The 22,930-nt window shown below is 45.1% G+C and overlaps 1 protein-coding gene across 4 annotated transcripts in view; it reads right to left on the bottom strand.

The window, feature by feature from the left end:
- Atg5 (autophagy related 5) overlaps window positions 1–22,930 on the bottom strand; it is a 90,992-nt gene that overhangs the window by 61,535 nt on the left and 6,527 nt on the right. For 3 of the 4 annotated variants that reach the window (NM_001399021.1, NM_001399020.1, NM_001014250.2), the window contains 3 exons: window positions 13,720–13,884; window positions 11,122–11,249; window positions 5,434–5,512 (listed from right to left, as the gene is read on the bottom strand). In NM_001399021.1, the coding sequence (NP_001385950.1) occupies window positions 5,434–5,512; window positions 11,122–11,249; window positions 13,720–13,827 (315 nt within the window). In that variant the 5' untranslated portion in view covers window positions 13,828–13,884. The remainder of the gene's footprint in view (window positions 1–5,433; window positions 5,513–11,121; window positions 11,250–13,719; window positions 13,885–22,930) is intronic. The other variant, NM_001399019.1, reaches the window with a different exon arrangement.

Below are 22,930 nucleotides of genomic sequence, written 5' to 3'. Positions count from 1 at the left end.
ACCCAGGAAATGTTAAGTTTCTCCAAAAGTTCTTCTCATAAAGTTTTCCAAGATTCTAATTGTACCAAGGTGTGACCTACAAGCTTAGCCTCAGCCAATCATCACTCCTTGCTATAATCTGTAGGATATTGTTTCACCATGTTTCCTAGGTCCTCTTTGTCCGGTTTTTAGACTCTCCCGTCAGAGTAGCTTTGCTCACTCTATCCTCTTAGTACTCCACGTACATTCTCTCCATGAAAACACCGAGCTAAAACCAAACACAAACTCCAAACTCAGCTTCTCCTTGGCTACAACTCTTATCGTCTATCACCACAGATGCACAGAAGCCTTCCTTTAGCTGTGTGCTAGCCCTCTAACTGGGAGGCGTATCCTTGGCCAGCCTATTCAGGACAAAACCTCCTGCCCAGGTTATGGCGCCAGTGGGGTGGGGTGGGGTTGGGGAGCTGGGCCCTCCATGTCAGCTAACAATCAAGGTAATCCCCAACATACTTGTGCACAGTCCATTCTGCTCTGTGCAATCCTTCAACTGGGACCTCCTCTCTGGTGACTCTAGGCTGCAACAAAGCAACAGTTTAAGCTAACAAGGGCATATGTCTATACTTAATGGTTCTGAACTGAGAGTCATAGTGACCTTCTAAAAATTAAGACCTTTTAGGATATAATCAAAGCCATCAAGATTCTAAATTACTTTAGGGTCTGCTACTCTGCCCTAAACCTCCTACCCTATTATACACACACACACACACACACACACACACACACACACACACACACACACACAGAGGCACACAGGCATACACACACACAGGCACACAGGCACACACACACACAGGCACACACACACACAGGCACACAACACAGGCACACAACACAGGCACACACACACACAGGCACACACACACAGGCACACACACACAGGCACACACACACAGGCACACACACAGGCACACACACACAGGCACACACACACACACACACACACACACACACACACACACACACACACACACGCTGCGCCAACTATCTGAACATTCTTTTCTCTTTGTCTATCCACTTAGATGTCTGATCAGAAAATCCTCAGCTTTGGGTTGCGTTTCTATGGCACACCGTCCAGGACACTTCCCCTTTCACCCAGCAAGTCAAGGTTGAGTTTATGCTGCCCTGACTCTGTAGTTATAATACTGGCCAGAAGTATAATGCCTGTTAACACGCCCACAGGCAACAGAACTCCGGTAGTCTATAAACCAGAGATAATGGCCTGACTTCTCAGTAAATCTTTATTAAATAAGTCAAATTACTGAGATACGATTTATATATGAATTCTGAATGACTATCAGCCAAACACGGTAGAGAACATTACAGCAGATAAACAACATGTCCTCACTGACATTAACCAACTGTAACTACTATCCCTCACTCTCAACCTTAGTTACAAGGCACCCTGTGTCCTGAGCGGTGGGCTCCCCCTCTCTTACTCCAACAATCACTGACAGGATCTGCTGCATCAGTTTGCCTATAATAACACCTCACAAATAAAACATACGTGAAGCAGTCACTGACTTAGCATGCTCCTGAGATTCACTCACGTGACTGACTGCACACATCAGAAACTGACTCCTTCCTGTTCCTAAAGTGTCAGTGAATGACTGGCGAGTTTCATCTTGAAACCCTACTGCTAGCACGATCCTTTCCAACTTTTACTTGGTTAATAAGGCTGCTGTGAACAGTGATACGCAAGTGTCCTAGCAGACAGCCTTTCATCTTTCTGAATACACAGCTACAAACAGCAACGTTGGCCACACAGATCTGGGTGTACGTTTAATGGCATCTAAACACTGCTCAACTATTTCTTGCAGTGACAGGGCAGTGTTAAGCTCTCATCAGCAACCTTCCCAGCTCCGAGCTCAATGTCAAAAGTGCCATCAGCCTTCTTCATTTCAGTCATCCTAGGATGTGTAAAGTAATCTCTCTCTCTGGTTTCCATTTACATTTTCCTGATGACTAAAGATGATAGGCACCTTTCATGTATTTATTGGTAAGTCATAGGTTCTGCACACTTTCTGTTCAAGTCGTTTGCATTTGTTCCAAAGCAACTGAGACACGAAGTAAGAGGATGAGCACAGTGTGACTTCTGTGTATACGCATGCAAATACTGTCCACGAGAAACAGCAGGTGCACATCGCATCCTGTGCCCAGCTGAACAGATCTGAGTAGAAGTGTACAGTGTCTGTAGCCTCCATGTTAGAAATACCTGTCAGCAACCACACTCACAAACAGCCGCCATCACTACTTCTGGTTCCAAATAACCCTCAAACTCCCACCTCAGAGCAAACTTCTGGTTGGCTTCAACGTGAAATGCCTTTCCACTGCAGCACGCACACACATACCTCTTAGCCACTTGTCTGCGTACAACTATGCTATGCAGAGGCTCTGGACTCGCCCTAAAGACCTGTAGTTTTCGACTGCACAATCTTAGAAGCAGTGGCTCGTTTGCTTTGCTTTGTTTTAAGGAAAACATGCTGGATATGGCAGAACTGCCTACAAAAACGGCAGGGCCAGATACCCTGGTCTTCTTGAAGCAAACCCATCACATAGGGGTCTGGAGAGACGGTTCAGTGGTCAAGGGCACTTGCTGCTCTGGCAGAGGGTCCAGGCTGGGTTCCCAGAATCCAAGTGGCTGATCATAACCGTCTGTAAGTCTAGTTCCAGAAGACATGACTACTCTTCTGGCCTCTACAGGTAGCAAGCACACACATTCATCCAGGCAAAATATTCATTCATACAGAATAAGTCTAAAATCCCTATTTTTAAGATCTATTTATTTATTTAGTGTATATGAGTATGCTGTCTTTATGCATACCAGAAGAGGGCATCAGATCCCATTACAGATGGTTGTGAGCCACCATGTGGATGCTGGGAGATGAACTCAGGACCTCTGGAAGAGCAGTCAGTGCTCCTAACCACTGAGCCATCTCTCCAGCTCTAAAAAAGTATTTTTAAAAACATCATTTAGAAAGATTTTTGCTATGCCATTGGTCAAACTGAGTAAACTGTCTTTCGTTCATTTTTCTTTTTAATTTTTAAAATTTTATTTATGTGTATCTGTGTGTACATGTGTGTGTGTGTGTGTGTGTGTGTGTAAGCTTGCTAAGGCCTTTCATGGCACTGGTTACCGAACTGTTACACACACACACACACACACACACACACGCACACACACACACACACGCACACGCACACCTCCTGTTGAATGTCTCGTCTACTTTATTTTGCCGACATAATGGACTATACTGATTGGTGAGTGAGTGCTGGATGACCCCTGTACTCAGCGATGAGCGTGTTGCTCTTTCTAGGTTGGTTTCAATTTGCTAATTTTTTGCTAATTTTTATTGAAGACTTTTATATCCATGTCCATAAAAGATACTGAGCTGCAATTTTCTTTCAATTTCTTTAATACTCTTAGGGTCAGTTATTCAGCCTCTAAAACAGACTGTGAGTGTCTTTACTGTGAGTGTCTTTGTGTCCTTCAGTCATGCATCCCAACTCCTAGGACAGAGTTGGCAGTGTACAGTGGACCTGAGTGTTTACTGCACTAATCCTTATCCTTTAATGCACACACATTAAACATCCCAGGGGACAACACTAGGCCTTTCTTTCCGTTGCTGAAAAGCCCATGGGAGCAGGCAGATGGGGATGGAGGGAAGAAGGAAGATGAAGGTGCCTCTACTGGGGACTGCAGAGATATGTGAGGACATAACTGCAGTGACTGTGAGGCTGGCGAGAAGCCACTGAGGTGCCCATGGAGCCAACATGAAACTTGCAAAAACATACTGGATGGGAAGGAAACAGCCAAACAAAATCAACAACAGAAACGCTTATATCACGTCGAGCAGTCCAGTCAATTTGATGAGATGGAAACCAACCTGGAGGCTCAGTGGTAGGAGCACTCAGGGCTCTCTCAGAGGACCAGAGAGCAGATCCGGTAACCATACCACACAGCTAACCAACTCCTACAACTCGTGTTCTAAGGGGGCCCACACCCTCTTCTGAACCCCCCCCCTCACACGTTTACACACAGACACACATAAATAAAAATTTAGAAATTAAAAAGAAAAATGAAATGGGTCTAATTTTAATGAGACCCCATCACACTTGCTATAATACCTCATTTTGAGGTCTACTTTACAAGGCTGCTGTGCTAACAACTGCACTGAGCCACCGGGAAGTGTGCACTGGAAGGGCTATCAGCTGTGCAGATTATGAAGTAAATAGAGTAAACCTTTAACATTTAATCCAACTGGCAATACTGATGCTCTGAATCTGTCTGAAGTAGTTTATTTTCACAGCACTGCAAACTGCCCATCGCACACTCACCCCATCGAACACTCACCCCGGCGACTGACACTCATGCACATTAGGGCGGTGGCTCTGCCTGGACAGCAGTGGGATAGCTAAAGTGCAGTAACACACTACTTCGCAAAGCGCCTTAACATGTACAGGGAAGTAACACGTGGCCAACAGACTGAAGGATGAAGGAAATACATCATGAGAAGGATGGCCAGCGGTCTCCATCGGAGAGCCTGTGGCTAGTGATACCTCAGGCTGTACTTCAGAATCCCGTTAGTCTGTCATGGGAGTAGGAGCGATGGAGCGGTGAAGAGCGTGGAGACCAGGGTGGGGTTGGTTGGGGTTTATTTCCTGTTTTACTTTTACTACTCCTCAAGGTGGATTTCATTCTGTAGTCAAGGCTGGACTCAGACTCCTTATGCAGCATAAGCCTTAGCTGGGCTTGAACCCAGAACCTGTGCACCTCTGCCTCCTGGCCACAGAGCCACTCAGTGTGTCACCTATGACTTTTCAATTATTCAGACAAAATTACACAACGATAAATTTACCTGGTTTCAAAACTACAGAGGCTCGCGAAATCTTTAGACTTCTATCAAAGTGGCCACGGAACTGCTCAACGGTGCTGTCATTTGAATTTCTACTCTTGCCCATATCTACTCATGGGGATTTGTTCTGGAAATATAGCTGTACTATATATTGGTTACATAGCAACCTGTTATAAGCCTAAACCATAGATTACTCGGCTCTAAAAAAGAAAAGATGTTTATATATTAAATGGCTTTCTTGAAAACTTGGGAAGAAACTGGAGAATATTTTGGGGCGGCAGGAAGAGCCGTGGGAAGTGAGAAGTGAAAGACTATTCTAAATAAAGCAACTGGTGATGAAGCCACGCCTGCAATCCCAGCAAAGGTGTGGCGAGGCGGGAGGATCACTGTGAGTCTGAGGCTAACCTAAACCACGGAGTAAGTTTCTGGCCAGCATGGGCTACAGAGTGAGACTACGTCTTAATAACAAACAAAAAGGAGAAGTAAGAAGTAAGTTCTATGAAGAACCAGGAATAGGGAGGAACGGCTGTTTAAACTGTACCTTGAAATGTACTGTGATGTTCCAAGGCAGAGCTGAGCTTGATGCAAGAAGATCGAACAGTAGGCCAATTGGATAATGCCTAAAACGGAAGGAGTGTCTTAGAGAGAAAACACATACATTTGTAACTAAAACCCCCAAACCAACTTCCGCACAACCTATCACGCCCTGTCACAGGCTTTCCTGGCTAATACGGAAAAGTAACTGTGCAGCGCCATGGCCGGTTAATACCTACACTCCCTCCAGCTGCCGGGTGTTTCTCTTCTACACTTTTCATTTCCAAGAACAGTTCAGATGTGCCCCAGGGATCTAAACTATCATCCCAGTACTTCTTCTTCTTCTTCTTTTTTTTTTCTTTTCTTTTTTTCGGAGCTGGGGACCAAACCCAGGGCCTTGCCCACTGAGCTAAATCCCCAACCCCTATCCCAGTACTTCTAAGAGGGACCTAGTCTTTGTAGGGTTATTTAAGCACAGAAACATCTTGTTTCCATTAGAAAGACAACTCCATTATGCAGTACTAGTTGGCCTGCTACTATCTTTACCACACTGGCCTCAAGCACATCGCAATCAACCTTCTGCCTCTACCTCCTAAAATGCTGGGATTACAGCAGGGCACAGCCACATCTGGATTTACAGCAACTGTTTTGTTCTGTTTTTGAGATGGTATCTCCTGTGGTTTAGGCTGGCCTTGAACTCCTGCTCCAACTGTCTTGAGAACTGTGCTGCTGTTTTGTTTTTAACATTAACTTTTATTTACTTATTTTTTCATTGTATGAGTGCTTTATCTTCAAGTAGGTCTGTGGACTACATGCATGTAGTGTCCTCAGAGGACAGAAAAGGACGTCAGAGCTCTTGGGACTGGAATTATAGACGGTTGTGAGACACCATGGGGATGTGAAGAATTAAACCTGGCTCCTCTAGAAAAGCAGTCAGTGCTCCCAACCAATAAGCCTCCTCTCCAGCCTTTGCTTATGTAGAAAATGTTTAGTGTACAGTCAATCACCTAAGGAGTATAGACTCTCTGGTCTGTGATAGTATTACACATGTATGATAGACTCTCTGGTCTGTGATAGTATTATACATGTATGACAGATTCTCTGGTCTGTGATAACATTACACATGTATGATAGACTCTCTGGTCTGTGATAATATTATACATGTATGTAGACTCTCTGGTCTGTGATAGTATTATGCATGTATGATAGACTCTCTGGTCTGTGATAGTATTATGCATGTATGATAGACTCTCTGGTCTGTGATAGTATTATACATGTATGATAGACTCTCTGGTCTGTGATTACATTATACATGTATGTAGACTCTCTGGTCTGTGATAATATTATACATGTATGTAGAGTCTCTGGTCTGTGATAATATTATACATGTATGATATAGACTCTCTGGTCTGTGATAACATTATACATGTATGATAGACTCTCTGGTCTGTGATAGTATTATACATGTATGATAGACTCACTGGTCTGTGATAGTATTAGACATGTATGATAGACTCACTGGTCTGTGATAGTATTATGCATGTATGATAGACCCTCTGGTCTGTGATAGTATTAAACATGTATGATAGACTCTCTGGTCTGTGATAACATTATACATGTATGTAGACTCTCTGGTCTGTGATAATATTATACATATATGTAGACTCTCTGGTCTGTGATAATATTATACATGTATGATAGACTCTCTGGTCTATGATAGTATTATACATGATAGACTCTCTGGTCTGTGATAATATTATACATGTATGATAGACTCTCTGGTCTGTGATAACATTATACATGTATGTAGACTCTCTGGTCTGTGATAACATTATACATGTATGTAGACTCTCTGGTCTGTGATAGTATTATACATGTATGTAGACTCTCTGGTCTGTGATAACATTATACATGTATGTAGACTCTCTGGTCTGTGATAACATTATACATGTATGTAGACTCTCTGGTCTGTGATAATATTATACATGTATGTAGACTCTCTAGTCTGTGATAGTATTAAACATGTATGTAGACCCTCTGGTCTGTGATAGTATTATACATATATGTAAATGTGCAGCCTTTCAACTACAGTTATGGAATCTTACTGCAGATCCAGAATATTACAACAGCATCGGAATCCCCCCGGGCCTAGCTGAAATTGGCTATGGTCCTAGTGTTCTGGAAGGGGAGGCAGGATCCAGAATTCAATGGTTAATCTCAGCAACATAGCAAGTTTGACACCAACCAAGGCACTGTGTAACCCTGCATTCAATGGATGGATGGATGGACGGACGGATGGATAGATGAAGGAAAGAAAGTAAGCAAGTAAGTAAGTAGAGGCTGGAGGAAGGGTCAAATGAGTCTGCCTATTTAATTCGACCTACCAATCCTAAACTGAGATGGAGACCAGACTCCCAAAAGCTGTTCCCTAACCTCCACAGGTACTCAACTGCACGCTCCCATGTGCACACACAGACACAGACAGACACACAAAGCAGAAAAGGATGATCCACTCATTGGAGTACTACTGCCCCAGGTCAGGTCACAGAAATAAATGCTTCTTACCCAGAAAAAAAATCACCACATTGAAGATTCACAAGTTATTTTTTATTGGGTAAACCAAGGGCAACATCAACCAAACCCCACGTAATTAAATGCTCTTGCCTTGCTGTCATGGCTTGAGTCTGATGCCTAGTACTTCCCTGACCCTGAAAAGGCCCATTTTACAGAACAATTTCTAAGATTCCCCCAACCCCCAACCTTACAAAAATGAACGGAAATGGTAAAAACCACAAGGACTGGAGGTAAGGGGTAGTGTCCACGTTATTACAACTGTGAGGAGCATCCGAGGTCTCAAGGGAGCTGAGTGTGAGCGCACACCGGGCGCCCTGCTGGGATGTGCCCCTCAGTGCCCCTGCCGCTCAGCCTCTGTCCTAGGTTCAGGGCAGCAGTTTGCTTTGTTTTTCAATTCACGAGTCAGTCCTAATGTCTTACTTCCACAGTCCGCATTCTGAAAATGTTTTGTGCAGTATTTAAAAAATCACATCAGAGATGTGCCTAACTTACAGTTACCAAAACAAAAAGAAAGGTGAAGGTCTAATTCACTCTGTCCCTTCTCCCCACTGTCTTTTGCTGCAGCAGGGAAGATGAACCCAGGGCCCTGTACGGCCAGGCCAGCGCTCTCCTATTGAGCAATGAACCCAACCCGACTTCACCCACTAACATGATGTGCTGCCAGAGCGGTCTTCAGAGCAGAACTGGCCTCCAGACAATCACAGCATCAGAGTATCAATACAAGTGATGACCAGTTCCGCTCAGTGTAGAAACTCCACTCCTTAAGTGCAGTGTTACAGCACCCTCTGCTGTCTGCTTAAATAATCCCAAAAGACACGGCTTTCAGATGGATCAACACTTCCGTTTCTCAGATAACTTTTTAAAGTTAGCAACACAAACACATGAGGGCTGGGGCTGGCCTCCATGATAAAGATAAATCACTGTAGCCTATGGAAAACTATGGCCTAGAACCTGTCTACGCATCAATAACATCTTTTCTTTCTGAGACAGAGTCTCTCTACACAGCTCTAACTGTCCTGGAACTCACTATGTAAACCAGGCCGCCCTTAAACTCAGAGATCTGCCAGCCTCTGCCTTCTGAGTGCTGGGATTAAAAGCATGACCATTGTGCTAGGCCTGTACCTTTAACGTACTGGACATTCAGTGTGTCTTCTACTTTTCTTAAATAGCTTTCTGCTATAATGTGGGCAAATTAAAATAAGCAACTAGGAAATTAGAGAATAGATGGGGGGGATTAAATAGACCTTCTGTAGTTATGGCACAAGAGCTCTTAAGATAAGCATTTGGAGCACACCCGTCATCACAATAGCTGAGCGGCTACAGTCAGAAGCACAGTGATTTGACACAAGCTTGGATTACAGGGCGAGCCTCCCACTAGCCTGGGAAACAAACATATCCTGTCTTGGAGGGAAAAAGACTTTCCAGAGGGCTGAGAATAAAGTTTAGTGGAAGAGCAATTGCCTAGGATGCCCAAGAGCCCTGGTTCAGTCCCCAGTGAAGGGTGGAGGCAGGGTGCTTTCTCAAAGGGTACAGGAAGATGATATAAGCCAAATCACTCTTCTGCGGTAAAAAGAAGGAATCTGTCCAAAGATTACTGTGGTATCTAGGAGCTATAACCTTAAAAAAATATAACCTAAATCCTAGAAGTTCGCTCCTTCCAAGTTGTCCTTGTCAGCTGCACAGTAAGAAGATTTAATTACTTAAATTTCCTTTTCTTTTCTAAGTCTCTTTCGAAGCCTCTTCATTGTATTATTTCCACATTGGGAGAAAGTACTTTAACCTATTTAAACCATTTTAGCATATTTCTGCAATCAACTGCATACAAATCCAAACATACGAATACAGGATCCCAGTATATTTTGACCTCTTCCACGGCCTTCTCTTTGTAACTTCTCTACTTCAAATATTTTAGAAGCACAATAACCAAAAACACCAAAACTGTATCTGCACATGGATAAAACCCTGATTTAGGAGTTTTGAAGAATCGTAAATCGCACAGAAGCCAGGGTGTGGTGGGGCTGGAGGGATGGTCTCAGCAGCTAAGAGTACACACTGGGGTCAGAAAGGTGCTCAGCAGTGTAAAGCACTTGCTGTTCTTTCAGAGGACCCCAGTTCAATTCCCAGCACCGAAATGGTGCTCAAAACCATCTGTAACTCTAGTTCCACGGGATCCAGTGCTCTCTGCTGACCTATAAGGGCATCACACATCCATACTAATAAAACAAAACAGCCTGGTCTTTCAGAGATCCCAAGATGAGCTCCCAGCGTCCACACGGAGTGGCTCGTACCCAGCTGTAACTCTGCTCGAGGGTATCTGATGCCTTCTCCGTCCTCCACGGGCACCTGCCCTCACTTGCACATGCCAACACACACACAGCCATACACATGATTAAAAACACTTTTTTAACAAAGAAAATATGCTAACCTATCATCCAATTATCCATCCATCCAAACAGAAGGCAGATCTCTCCCCTCTTCTATGATGCTTTGAATGAGAAATGTCACCAAGATTAGGCATTTGAACCCTGGGCCCTATCTCTAATGGCTCTATTGAGAAAGGCAGAGGTTTTTTCCTTTCTGTTGTTTTTTGTGGGGGTGGGGAGTGGAGGAGTGGTGTAGAGTGGCGTGGAGTTGAGAACAAGGATGGGCCTTGTCTCTAATTCACATAGATTAGGCCAGACTCATTATGGAACCACGGATGATAAACTTCTGAGCCTCCCTCCGGCTCTGCCTCTGAGTGCTGGCATTACAGGTGTGCCTCACAATGGCTGGTTTCTGACATGTTAGGAGACTGAATCCAGGGCTTGGAACATGCTAGACAAGGCAGGGTACTGTCTACACAGCATTACACAATGGTTTAACTCTCACTTCTTTTCTGGGTTTTTTTTTTTTTTTTTTTTTTTTTAGGGTCCTGCTGTGTGGTCCTGGCTTTCCTGGTATTCGATACATTGACCAGAGCAGCCTCAAACTGGTAACTTTCTGCTGTAGTCTCTTGAATGCTGGGATGAGAGCTACCATGCATGGCCTTCTTTCTTTGAGGAACTTTGCACACCTGTTCTAGCACACTATACCTTCTTAAAGCATATACTTAGTGCTTAACAAAGAAGAAAAATGTACTCACCATTTCAGGGGTGTGCCTTCATATTCAAACCAAATCTCACTAACATCTTCTTGTCTCATAACCTTCTGAAAGTGCTTTTTCACTTTGTCAGTTACCAGCGTCAAATAGCTGACTCTTGGCAAAAGCAACTGAAATGAAAATTTGAAAAGCCATATTTACTTATTCATCATTGTTTCAAAATAAAGATGTTAAGTAAGCCTTTTTAAAAATTTTTAATTAATTTTTATTCATATGAGTACACTGTAGCTGTCTTCAGACACACAGAAGAGGGCATCAGATCCCATTATAGATGGTTGTGAGCCACCATGTGGTTGCTGGGATTTGAACTCAGGACCTCTGGAAGAGCAGTCAGTGCTCTTAACCGCTGAGCCATCTCTCCAGCCCCCCTTAAACCTTTTCATAGTAAGGGAAACAGTTGTGTTCTTTGTATTACTTTGACTACTTAATCCCAAGTAATCTGCTTTTTATAGAAGCTAAAAGCTAGAGGTTAAAACAGCAAATGTTTCTGATTGGGTTATAACTTCTAAGTAGAGCTAAGGGAACATATGTTTGTAATTGACACAATCGATAATTTTTCCTTACCACTCTATATAATACATAATTGCGTATCATACTAATTAAGGTATTCAGTTCTATTAAATTTATTGTAAATATTAAATGATTTACATGAGTATTATCACCTCTCTTTACATAGAACTTAAATGTTTAAAATATCAGTTATATTTTAATAATATGGCTAATAAATGACAAAGATACATTAGACTCTTTCAAAAACTAAAGCACCAGTACACAGGATACACTGAAGGATATACAAAATCAAAGGAGTACACATGGCAGCCATCTTCTACAGATGGGATCCACTGGTGTAAAATACATTGGTGCGATGGTTGGCTTTGCCAACTCAATGCTATCTAGAATCACTTGTCCACACAGACCTGACCTGTGGGTATGGTTAGCAGTGGTCACCTTGACTTTGCTAACTGAGGTCAGGGACCCCATTCCCCGGGTTCAGGTTCTGGGCTGACAGAGTGGAAAGGGCAGTAAGCTTGCAGGCATGTGTTCATTTCTGTCTGTCCTGACTGTGGATGTGGTAACTAGATGCCACTTCACCTTCTCTGCCTGCCTCAGCTTCCCAGCAATAATGGACTGGAGCCTGAAATTCATAAACACCTGTGAATTATTTATTTAAAAACAACTCCCTTCTTGTCAGGGTATTTTATCATACCAGGAGAGAATGAAATTAGCATAGTAAACTAATTATTTTCAGGCAGGCATGGTGGCCCATGCCTTTAGTTCCAGTACTCAAGAGGCAGGCAGGGGCAGGAGGACCCCTCAAAGTTTAAAGCTAGCCTAAGGCTTTCCAGTGAGACTTCTCAAAGAGGGAAAGGGGGAAGGGAACAGAAGGAGAGGAAAGAGGAGAGACAGAGAGAAAGGGGAAGGGAACAGAAGGAGGGAAAGAAGACAAGGGTCTGGCGTGGTCGGGGGAAGGGCTCAGGGAGTCTCAGGGAGTCGCAAGGAGTCAGGACGCTCTGCTGCACTGCCTTTCCAGGATAATGAGGCTATTTGGGGCCTTGACTCTTTGTAAAAGATTTTGTTTTCAAGGAGTGAAGAGAGGGCTCAGTGGTTACAAGTGCTTTACTGCTTTTACGGAGGACTTGTGTTTCACTCCTGACTTCCACACAACGGCTGATAACTGTCTATAACTCTGGCTGCAGGGTACAGGACACCTCTTCCTGACCTCCAAGGCTTCCTGCACAAGTGGTGCACACACACACACACACACACACACACACACACACACACACACACACACACTTAGGCACAGAGAATAAGATGAAATAAAAGTTTAGAAAAAGAATTCTAGTACTAGGCATAGAAGCCAAGGCAGGAGGATTACACATTCAAAATCTGTAATATAATCTTTTCCTCAGTCACTCTTGTCATTTTATTTGCATTTATTTGATGTGGTGTGTGTGCCATTTGAGTGCAGGAGGCCAGAAGAGGGAATGGAACTGAGGTCCTCTGCAAGAGCAGCAAGGTTCTAAGCACTGAGCCATCTCTCCAGTCACCGTCCTCTTTACTGAACATCCCCAAATCTGGAGCTCACTGGCTTGAAGGCAGGGTCTGCCTCCCCAGAGCCCACGCTCCAGGCACATGGCTGTTTCCATCCATGTGGGTCCTGGGAAGCTAAACTCGGGCTGTCCCACTTCCGTGCTAAGCACCCCAGTCTTCTGACTGCCCTCAGCACGGAACAGCTACGCAGGGAGTGGGACGGACTGCAGAGGGGGGAGTCTGCAGTCAGGATGTACTGTATGAGAGAAGAAGACAAAAAATTAAGAAAGGAAAGAAAGACAGAGGGAGGGAGGGGGGGAGGGGGGAGGGAGGGAGGGAGGGAGGGAGGGGGGAGGGAGGGAGGGAGGGAGGGAGGGGGGGAGGGAGGGGAGAGGGAGGGAGGGAGGGAGGGAGGGAGGGAGGACGGAGGGAGGGAGGGAGGGAGGGGAGAGGGAGTGGAAAAGGGAGTGGAAAAGTGAAGCCTTCAGGCTCTGAAGCCTTCATTTACACTGGGCCAAGTTAAAGGTCCCCTCGGCATGCACTTACATAGTATGGCTCTGCTTCTCGTTCAGTTATCTCATCCTGATAGAGAGTAAAGCACGTTGGAATCCGTCCAAACCACACGTCTCGAAGCACATCTTTGTCATCTGTCATTCTTCCAGTGGACAGAGCAGTACATATAGGCTAAGTGCTTTCTTCAACCAAGCCAAACTGGAAACAAAGAAACAGCATTAGCGAGATCCTTACAGGAATTAATGAAACCATTTCACAGGCAAAAACTTCACAGAAGAAAAGGTGGAGCGGGGTGTGGGGAGGCCTCACTGATACACACCTTTAATCCCAGCACTTAGGAGGCAGAGGCCAGCCTGGTCTACGTAGTAAGTTCCAGGACAGCCAGGGCTAGGTAGTGAAGGGGGGCGGGTGTGAAAAGAGGAAGGCAGGGAGAGAGGGAAGGAGGTAAAAGCCAGGAATGGTACTACATGTCTGTAATTTCTATATCAGAGGGGCCAAGATAAGAATTTGAAGCAAGATTAAGCTATTCGGTAAAACAGAATCTCAAAAATGTCTCTGTGTGTGCACATTTGTGTGTGTGTGTGTGTGTGTGTGTGTGTGTGTGTGTGAACTACATATTCAAGTAATATGTAATATGAGCCACATCAAAATAGAAACTATATATCTGCAAAATGTGTGTTTTAATGTTTCTTTTAATGTCTCCTTTCTTACAAACTACGATGTTACAAACTTCCAAACTCCTGTCCAGCCCAAGCCCCTTCAAAGGTCTCCCCCAACCGTTCCTCCCTCAGTCCCTCACAGTCTGCTTGGACAGTCCCTTCCCCCAGTTCTCCCAGCACTAGCAGTTCTAAGCTATAGCAACTGTAACTGTTCTAGCTGATCTGCTCAGCTCGGCTTCTGGCTTGGCTGTCACCAACTGTCTCCTCTTGTCACTCTGCTAGTCTTTCTACTGTCTCCTAACAATATGGTCTCTGGCTCAGCTCAGCCTCTGCTGGCTCAGCAGGCTCCCACTCTCCCTGCTCAGCCTCTGTTCTGACTGACTGTCTTCTCTCCTCTAGCCTACTCAGGCCTCTCCTAAACCAACTGCCTTCTCTGGCCTGCTTTCCTGCCACCTGGACCCTGGGCTCCCCTCAGCCTCTGCTGGCTTCTCTGACCCTGGGCTCCCCTCTCAGCCTCTGCTGGCTGACCCTGGGCTCCTCTCTCAGCCTCTGCTGGCTTCTCTGACCCTGGGCTCCCCTCTCAGCCTCTGCTGGCTTCTCTGACCCTGGGCTCCCCTCTGCCTCTGCTGGCTTCTCTGACCCTGAGCTCCCCTCAGCCTCTGCTGGCTTCTCTGACCCCAGGCTCCTCTCTCAGCCTCTGCTGGCTTCTCTGACCCTGGGCTCCCTCTCAGCCTCTGCTGTCTCTTTCTATCCTCTCCTATTCCTAGAAGTTAGGGGCAACCGAAGCTGAAGGTCCTGGGATCAAGCAGCTCTCTAGGGCCAGGTGACCAGCAACTGGGGATCTTTTAAAGGGCCAGGCACACAAAGTAAACCACACCACATACTCCTGTTACTTTTTCAAGCCCAGTAGACTCTTATCACTCACCTAAGAGAGAGCCTTGTACCTATGCCCTATGATCTTAATCTAATTCCAAAGATTATTCACATAGTTACACTCGCCTCATCCAATACATTTAACCTCTCCTAACCACACATATCATTCCTCCTGAAAGAAATAAAGGGTATTTGCTTCGAGCTGCAGATGAGCTCAGCTGACAGTGCATAGCAATCAAGAGCTGGCATTGGTGATGCAAGCCAGGGTGCAGCCTGGGCCACAGGAGCCCCTGCCAAGCAAGCAAGCAAGCAAGCAAGCAAGCAAGCAAGCAAGCAAGCAAGCAAGCAAGCAAGCAAGCAAGCGGCAAGTAAGCCAGCAAGCCAGCCAGCCAGTCAGCCATCAAACAACAACAAAAAGCCCTTTATTAAGCCTAGTCCCCTTTCTAAATTCCATCAGATCCATGACTTGGCCCCACCAGTATTTCCAGCCGTAATGATCACTCTCCTCTCTGTGGCCCCCTAAGTATCTGGTCCCTGTGCTCCAACTTCCAGCCTAGTGCTTACGCTGCTTTTCTCCAACTCTCTCTCCATTGTGAAGTCAACACCCTCAGCCCCCATGAGATACTCTTCCAACTCACAACAGTCCCTACTCTCAGGGAGCGCTAACTGCACACGAGGAGGGTCTGAGGACCAGGGAAGGGCTGACGTCCGAGATGCCCCAGAGTCCACCCATGCTCACGCCCCATGCCACCTGTGTACATGATGAGAGACACACGGCTGGTAACGCACAGAACAACCCAAGGAAGTGCTACCTGAGTGTAAGGGTCACTACACAACCGATACAGTGTTGGGCAGTTGATTCCATAACTCAGTATAATGCATAATGAAAAATTAATTGCATGGTTCCCTCCAAAATTATGGGCCTAGGTGGTTATCAATTTAAAATTCTTTTTAGATGTATTACTTTATGTTTATGGATGTTTTGTCTACATACACACATGTATGTGTATGCAACACATGTAGTCTGGGTGCCCTGAAGAGTCCAGAAGAAGGTGTCAGATCCCCCTGAACTGAAGTTACAAAGGTTGTGAGCCACCACGCAGGTGCTGGGAACTGAGCTTGTTGCAAAAGCAGCAAGCGTTCTGGTGGCCGAGCCATTTCCCGCACAACATCAATACAACACTGAGGTGCATCAGGAGCTGGTTTTCATCCTTTCTCCAGGCAAAGAGTTAGGGACTGTCCCCAGCTAACCCACAGTTAAAGATCAGCCAGACGCAGGTCATCCACACGTAAGCAGACTGCAAGAGGTTTGTCAAAGCACTGGGCATCTGTCAGCTCAGGAAAGACCCTGGTATGTACTTCCCAGTGCTAACGTTTACTAATCTGTACAAGGACCTTAAACAAGTGATATGCATATGCCAATCTCATTCAGGACCACAGTCACACTTCGAATTCATGCAAGCCTGAATTCTATACATGAAGAAAAACTTCTGCATGTACGAATCATTCGAATCAGCATGCTGAGAACAGGAAGCCCCTCGTTACTTCCCCACTAGGTTAGCAGCTGATCTTTAGAATAAATGTCCAGGCTGGAGAGATGGCTCAGCAGGTCAGAATGCCCACTGATCTTCCAGAAGACCTGAGGTCTTTCCAGCACCCAGTCTGGATGGCTCACAACTGTAATTCCAGTTCTAGAAGATCCAATTCCCTGTTCTGGCCTTTCTGGGCACCCACAAATGTATCATAAATTCTAATGAAACACTGAAAAAAATAAACACTAAACACCTAAGTAAAATAAATGGACACAGGAGGCAGACAGCCCACAGAACGGGGGGTCATTACCAGCTACACTCAGATGAGGGCTAACATCCAAACTTACAGAGAACTGCAGAAATTAAACACCAAGGAAAGAAAACTGCCAGTTAGCAAGTGGGCACATAAACATGAGTATTCACTGCTCAAAAATGAACACAAATGGCCAATAACTTTTTTAAAATAATGTGATTTTTCTGGATTTATTATATTTAAGTACACTGTTGCTGTCCTCAGACACACCAGAAGAGGGCATCGGATCTCATTACAGATGGTTGGGAGTCACCATGTGGTTGCTGGGAATTGAACTCAGGACCTCTGGAAGAGCAGTCAGTGCCCTTAACCGCTGAGCCATCTCTCCAAGGGAACACAAATTAAAAGTACTCTCAGAGCACCTCACCAATGGCCACCTACCATGAGTAACTATGACAACAAATGCTGGAGATGATGTGCAGAGAAAAGAACCTCAACCACTATTAGTGGGGTACAAAACAATGCAGCTGTTGTGAAACTCAGTCTGAAGACCTCTCAAAAACTTTTGAATAGAATCGTCCTGTGAGCCCTTTCGTTTCTGGTTACACCCTAGCACAGAAGTATCTGCAGCATCATCTTTATTATGGCTTTATTCATTACAGCAAGAAGTGAAATCAACCTCACTTCCATCAACACATAAAGGGACAAGGAAATTGATATATATATACACACACACACATATATATACATATATATAATTATATGTACATACACACACACACAAATATATATAATGGAATACCGTTCAGCTCTAAAGAAAAACGAAGTCACAAAATTTGCAGGAAAATTGACAGATTTAAAATATATATTATTAAGCAAGGTCACACAATCTCAGAAGAAAAAAACCACATTTCCTCCTTACATGCAGAATCTAACATGTTCTCTCTGAGTGTGTGTGTGAATACACATACATGTAGGTACAGTACTGTATGAAAGAGAACAAGAAAGGTTAACATTAGGGATGAAGGAATGAATGCAGGCAGTAAACACACCTGGAGAAAGAGGGCAGAATGTTAGCTGGTTTTCAGTTCTAACTCTATCATGGCTTTTGTTTTTGTTTTTAACCTCGGTGGTGGGTAAGTACACAAAACAGTGGAAATATAAAATCCAATATGGATGGGTGATGTTGGTGCACACCTTTAATTCCAGCAGTGGGAGGCAGAGGCAGGCAGGGATGTGTGAGTTCCAGGCCAGCCTGGTCTACAGAGTGAGTTCCAGGACAGCCAGGGCTACACAGAGAAGCCCCGTCTAAAAACCAAAAAATAAGTAAAAAGTAAGGAAACAGTAAATGCTGGCTTCTCTGACCCTGGGCTCCCCTCTCAGCCTCTGCTGGCTTCTCTGACCCTGGGCTCCCCCAGCCTCTGCTGGCTTCTCTGACCCTGGGCTCCCCTCAGCCTCTGCTGGTTTCTCTGACCCTGGGCTCCCCCAGCCTCTGCTGGCTTCTCTGACCCTGGGCTCCCCTCAGCCTCTGCTGGCTTCTCTGACCCTAGGCTCCCCTCAGCCTCTGCCACAGCTTCTGTTGCAGACGACCATTCTGTGCAGCCCAGTCTGGCCTGGGACCCACAGGGATCAGCTTGTCTCTTCGGGTCTTGCTGTTAGTTTTTTTTCCTTTGTTTATCAACCTGACACCAGCTGGAGTCACCTGACAGAGGGAACTTCAACTCAAAATGCCACCATCAGATTAGCCTGCGGGCAAATCTGTAGGGCATTTTCTTGATTTGTGACATGGAAGGGTCCAGCTCATTGGGGGCAATCATGTCCCTGGAAAGGTGGTCCTCGGGTGTATAAAGGAAGCTGAGGCCTGGTGCTGGCCCCACAGATCTTTAATCCCAGCATCCAGGAGGTGGAGGTAGGTGGGTCACATAGTGAGCTCCAGGACAGCCAGGGCTACAGACAGAAACACTGCCTCAATAAAACAAAGAAGAAAGCAAACTGAGTAAGGCAGGAGGAAGGAGCTGGTAAGCAGTATTCCTGGGTGGTCTCTGCTTCCGCTCCTCCCTTCAGGTTCCTGCCCTGACGTCTGTCTGACCAACAGTTACTTGGAAATATAAAATGAAACAAACTCTTTCTGCCCCGAGCATCATGTTTTTTCACAGCAATAGAAACGCACCTAAGACACGCTAACAGGTACATCTAAAGTCAATGCTATAAAGTAGTTCTGGGAATACTGACATATCCAGTCAACTGTCAGCTATGACTCTCTCTCAAGAGAAAACAACTAAAAACCTCTTTAAAGTAACGGACTTGAAGAAAACGATTCAGTTTTAGAGTATTCTGTTTGTTTGTCTCACTTGCTTTCTGTAGTACTGGAGTCAAAAGCACCGCCTTAGACAAACTAGGCAAGTACTCTACCATTTGACTTGCAACTTAAATGTTCAAAGAGGCCTGTAATTAAAGCTACTCAACAGGCTGGGCAGGAGGACCATTAAGTTCAAGGCTTGGGGCACAGAGTAAAGTCAAGGCCAGCATGGGAAACTTAGTGAACCCTGCTGCAAAAAGAAAGCGAGCCTTCGAGATAGAGCTCAGTGATAGCGTGCTTGCCTAGCAAACTTGATGGCCTATATAAAGTAGGAAGCCATAGCATTTGTAACCAAACGCCTGCTCAAGAGGAAACAGTCAGAGTCCCTTTATAAACTTAACTTGTTTACGGTCAAGTCGTGAGACACAAACAGTAATTCATGGCACATGGGATGGTGTCTCCTTAAATTCACAAACGCTGAATTCTAGATCTTGGGTTCAATCCCCGTTAAAACACACACACACACACACACACACACACACACACACACACACACACACACACACACACACACACACACGTACGTCACTATCAATATGCTCACAGCCTTTCTTCTCAGAAAATAATTGACAGTAAAGGCCCAAGGCTACACTGAGAAGACTCTTTCCCTTCCCAAGAAGTAAACACCCAATTGGTAGGAGGCCAAACGCTGTTCTAGACAGATGATCACACAGACCAAAGCACCGTGCCTAGGCGGCTTCTCTCCCTGTTTGACGCCCAGGGCACTTGACCACTGTTCTCTCCCTGTCTGCTCTTCTCCTTCCTGTATGAGAACAAAGAACAGTCAACACTCTCTCCTCCAAGAAGATACAAGGATAGATTTTTTGAGGAATGAAAAATACCTCAAAATTCAATTACAGGCAAGGCTTTTTGTTTTGTTTTGTCTGTCTATTTTTTAAAGAGAGGGTTTCACTTGGTAGCCCTGGCTGTGTTGGAACCCACTCTAGATCAGTCTGGCCTTGAATTCAGAGAGTTCTGGGAGGGCAGCACCATGCCTAGGGAGGCATGGGCTTTGACATCTTGTAATCCAGCCATGTTTATGCACATTCTATAGTAGCTACACACACCAAGAAATAAATTAGACGCTCATATCCTATCTGCACTTCTGACTTTTTGCTTTTAGTTTTTGAGACACGGTTTTAAATTGTGGCCCAGACAGAACTTCAACTCTCAATCGCCCTGAAGACCCCCCATTGCTGGCCATACTGGCTACTGTTCAATGTATATATTTGGACTAGGGAAGACGCTGACTGAGCAAGGCAGACCAGCTAAGTGGAGCACGGTATTGTTGACATTCATTTTGTAAACCAAACTGCTGAAGAGATTAGTGGAATGCAAACAGGGCTACTCATTATTCATATGCACTCAATATTAATAAATATTCATCTAGGGGCTGTGGGATGGTTCAGTGGTTAAGAGCACTGTCGCTCTTCCAGAAGAACTAGGTTCAATTCCCAGCACATCACCAGGCAGATCATTAATATCTGCAATTCTAGCTCAGAGATCTGACACCTCTGGCCTCCATTGATACTGGAATACAGGCGCACACACCCAATATGCATGATATTATTATTATTATTATTATTATTATTATTATTATTCGTTAGAGAAAAGTTTACCTATAAGAATTTTATATCTCTGGTCTAATAAATCTACTTTAAATGTATAAGCAAAATTGGTGATGTCATTTTCTATTGACCTTAAGTAAGTTAACACGTATGTTTTCTCACTTGTGAAATGGAAAACAGCATTACCACATTAGCCATGAACGAAGCAATCAATTTACTCGGCATACGACTGTAATTTCAGTACCTAGGAAACAGGAGTACAAGTTCCCAGCAAGCCTGGGCTATCAACAAACTATACCCCAAAAGCGAGTGGGGAGAGGCAGAAGGGACCAGGAATGTGGCTGAGTGGCGGACACCTGATTAGTCTTCATGAGGTTCTGGGCTCAAATTCCAACACACACACACACACACACACACACACACACACACACACACACACACACAAGGCTTTAGGAACTAAGAATAATTAAAAACATAAAGACAAATGAGAACTTTATCAATAAAGTATATTAGGGTTTCTATCGCTGAGACAAAACGCCGTGACCAAGAAGCAATGTGAGGAGGAAAGGCTTATTCAGCTCACACTTCCACATCACTGTTCATCATGAAAGGAAGTCAGGGCAGGAACTCAAACATGGCAGGAACCTGGAGGCAGGAGCTGATGCAGAGGCCATGGAGGGATGTTTCTTACTGGCTTGCTCCCCCTGGCTTGCTCAGCCTGCTCTCTTATAGAACCCAGTACCACCAGCTCAGGGACCACAATAGGCTGGACCATCCCTCCCCCACTGGCCACTAATTGAAGAAAAAAAAAATGCCTTACAGCTGGGTCTCAAAGGAGTCATTTCCTGAACTGAGGATCCTTCCTCACTGATGACTCTACTTTGTGACACGTTGACACAAAACCAGCCAGTGCAGAAAGTAAGTAAATTCTAAAAACTATGCATCTCACACTGCTAAAATAAAATTCAATATAACCAAGCTAAGAGATGGCTCGGCCGTTAAGAGCAGTTAACAACAGGTGTCTGACCACTGCCTCTAACTCCAGCCCCAGGAACCCAGTATCTCTGCGTCTGAGCGCCTACACTCATGCTCACATACGCTTAACTAAAGATAGTAAAATGCTTTAAAAACCATTAAATCTAGTCAATAAACCCTGATCCTTTGATAGGCCAAGGTAGGTGGTATGTGCTAGGTGAATACAGAAACACTTATAACTTCAGGCACTCGGGGCACTGGTGGTGCACACCTTTAATCCCAGCACTTGGGAGCCAGAGGCAGGTGGATCTCTGTCTGAGGCCAGCCTGGGCTACAGGGTGAGTTCCAGGACACCCAGGGCTACGGAGAGAAACCCCGTATCAAAAACAAAACAGAACAAAATAAAAGCCTAACCAACCAACCAACACCCCTCAGTCACTAGCAGGACACAGCGGCCCCTTTGAACCCTGTTCAGAGAGCCTAACCCCATGTGTGGATGAGCTCCTGCCATGACTGCATGTGCTGGGCTCCTCGGCTTCACCTTCCAATCTGGCCGATCACTCAGTGCCCGTCTCTAAAAGCCTTTCTCCTACGCACGGATGGGGTGGGCCACCCTATTCCTCCACGGACGCACCATTATTTCTCCTCTTCTACAGAACCGACAAGCTTGTTTAAAGTGTTCATCTGTACACACGCCACCTTCAGGGGTCAGTACAGCATCCCCTGGGGAAAGGACTGTACGTCACACACCATCTTCCTCCTGACACCCGGAGCACTGTCACAGCAGGACACAAAGACATCATCCGGATCTTTCAAGTATTTTCAGAAGGAGTATGTGAACCCACAAATTATGTGGAAGAATGGGATTAGAAGAAAACCAGATAGTCACATGTGGGAAAGGGGTCAGGAGTAGGGTTTGTAGCCCCGAGAGGGTGGGGGCCACGAAACAACAGAAACTCACCATGTAGCATAGGCTTGCCTTGGATTTCTATCCTGCTTCTCTCCCAAACTGGGATTACAAATGT

This window comes from Rattus norvegicus, chromosome 20 (assembly GCF_036323735.1).
Source record: "Rattus norvegicus strain BN/NHsdMcwi chromosome 20, GRCr8, whole genome shotgun sequence".
In the NCBI taxonomy this organism is placed as follows: domain Eukaryota; kingdom Metazoa; phylum Chordata; class Mammalia; order Rodentia; family Muridae; genus Rattus; species Rattus norvegicus.
This window is presented reverse-complemented; position numbering and strand designations above follow the sequence as displayed.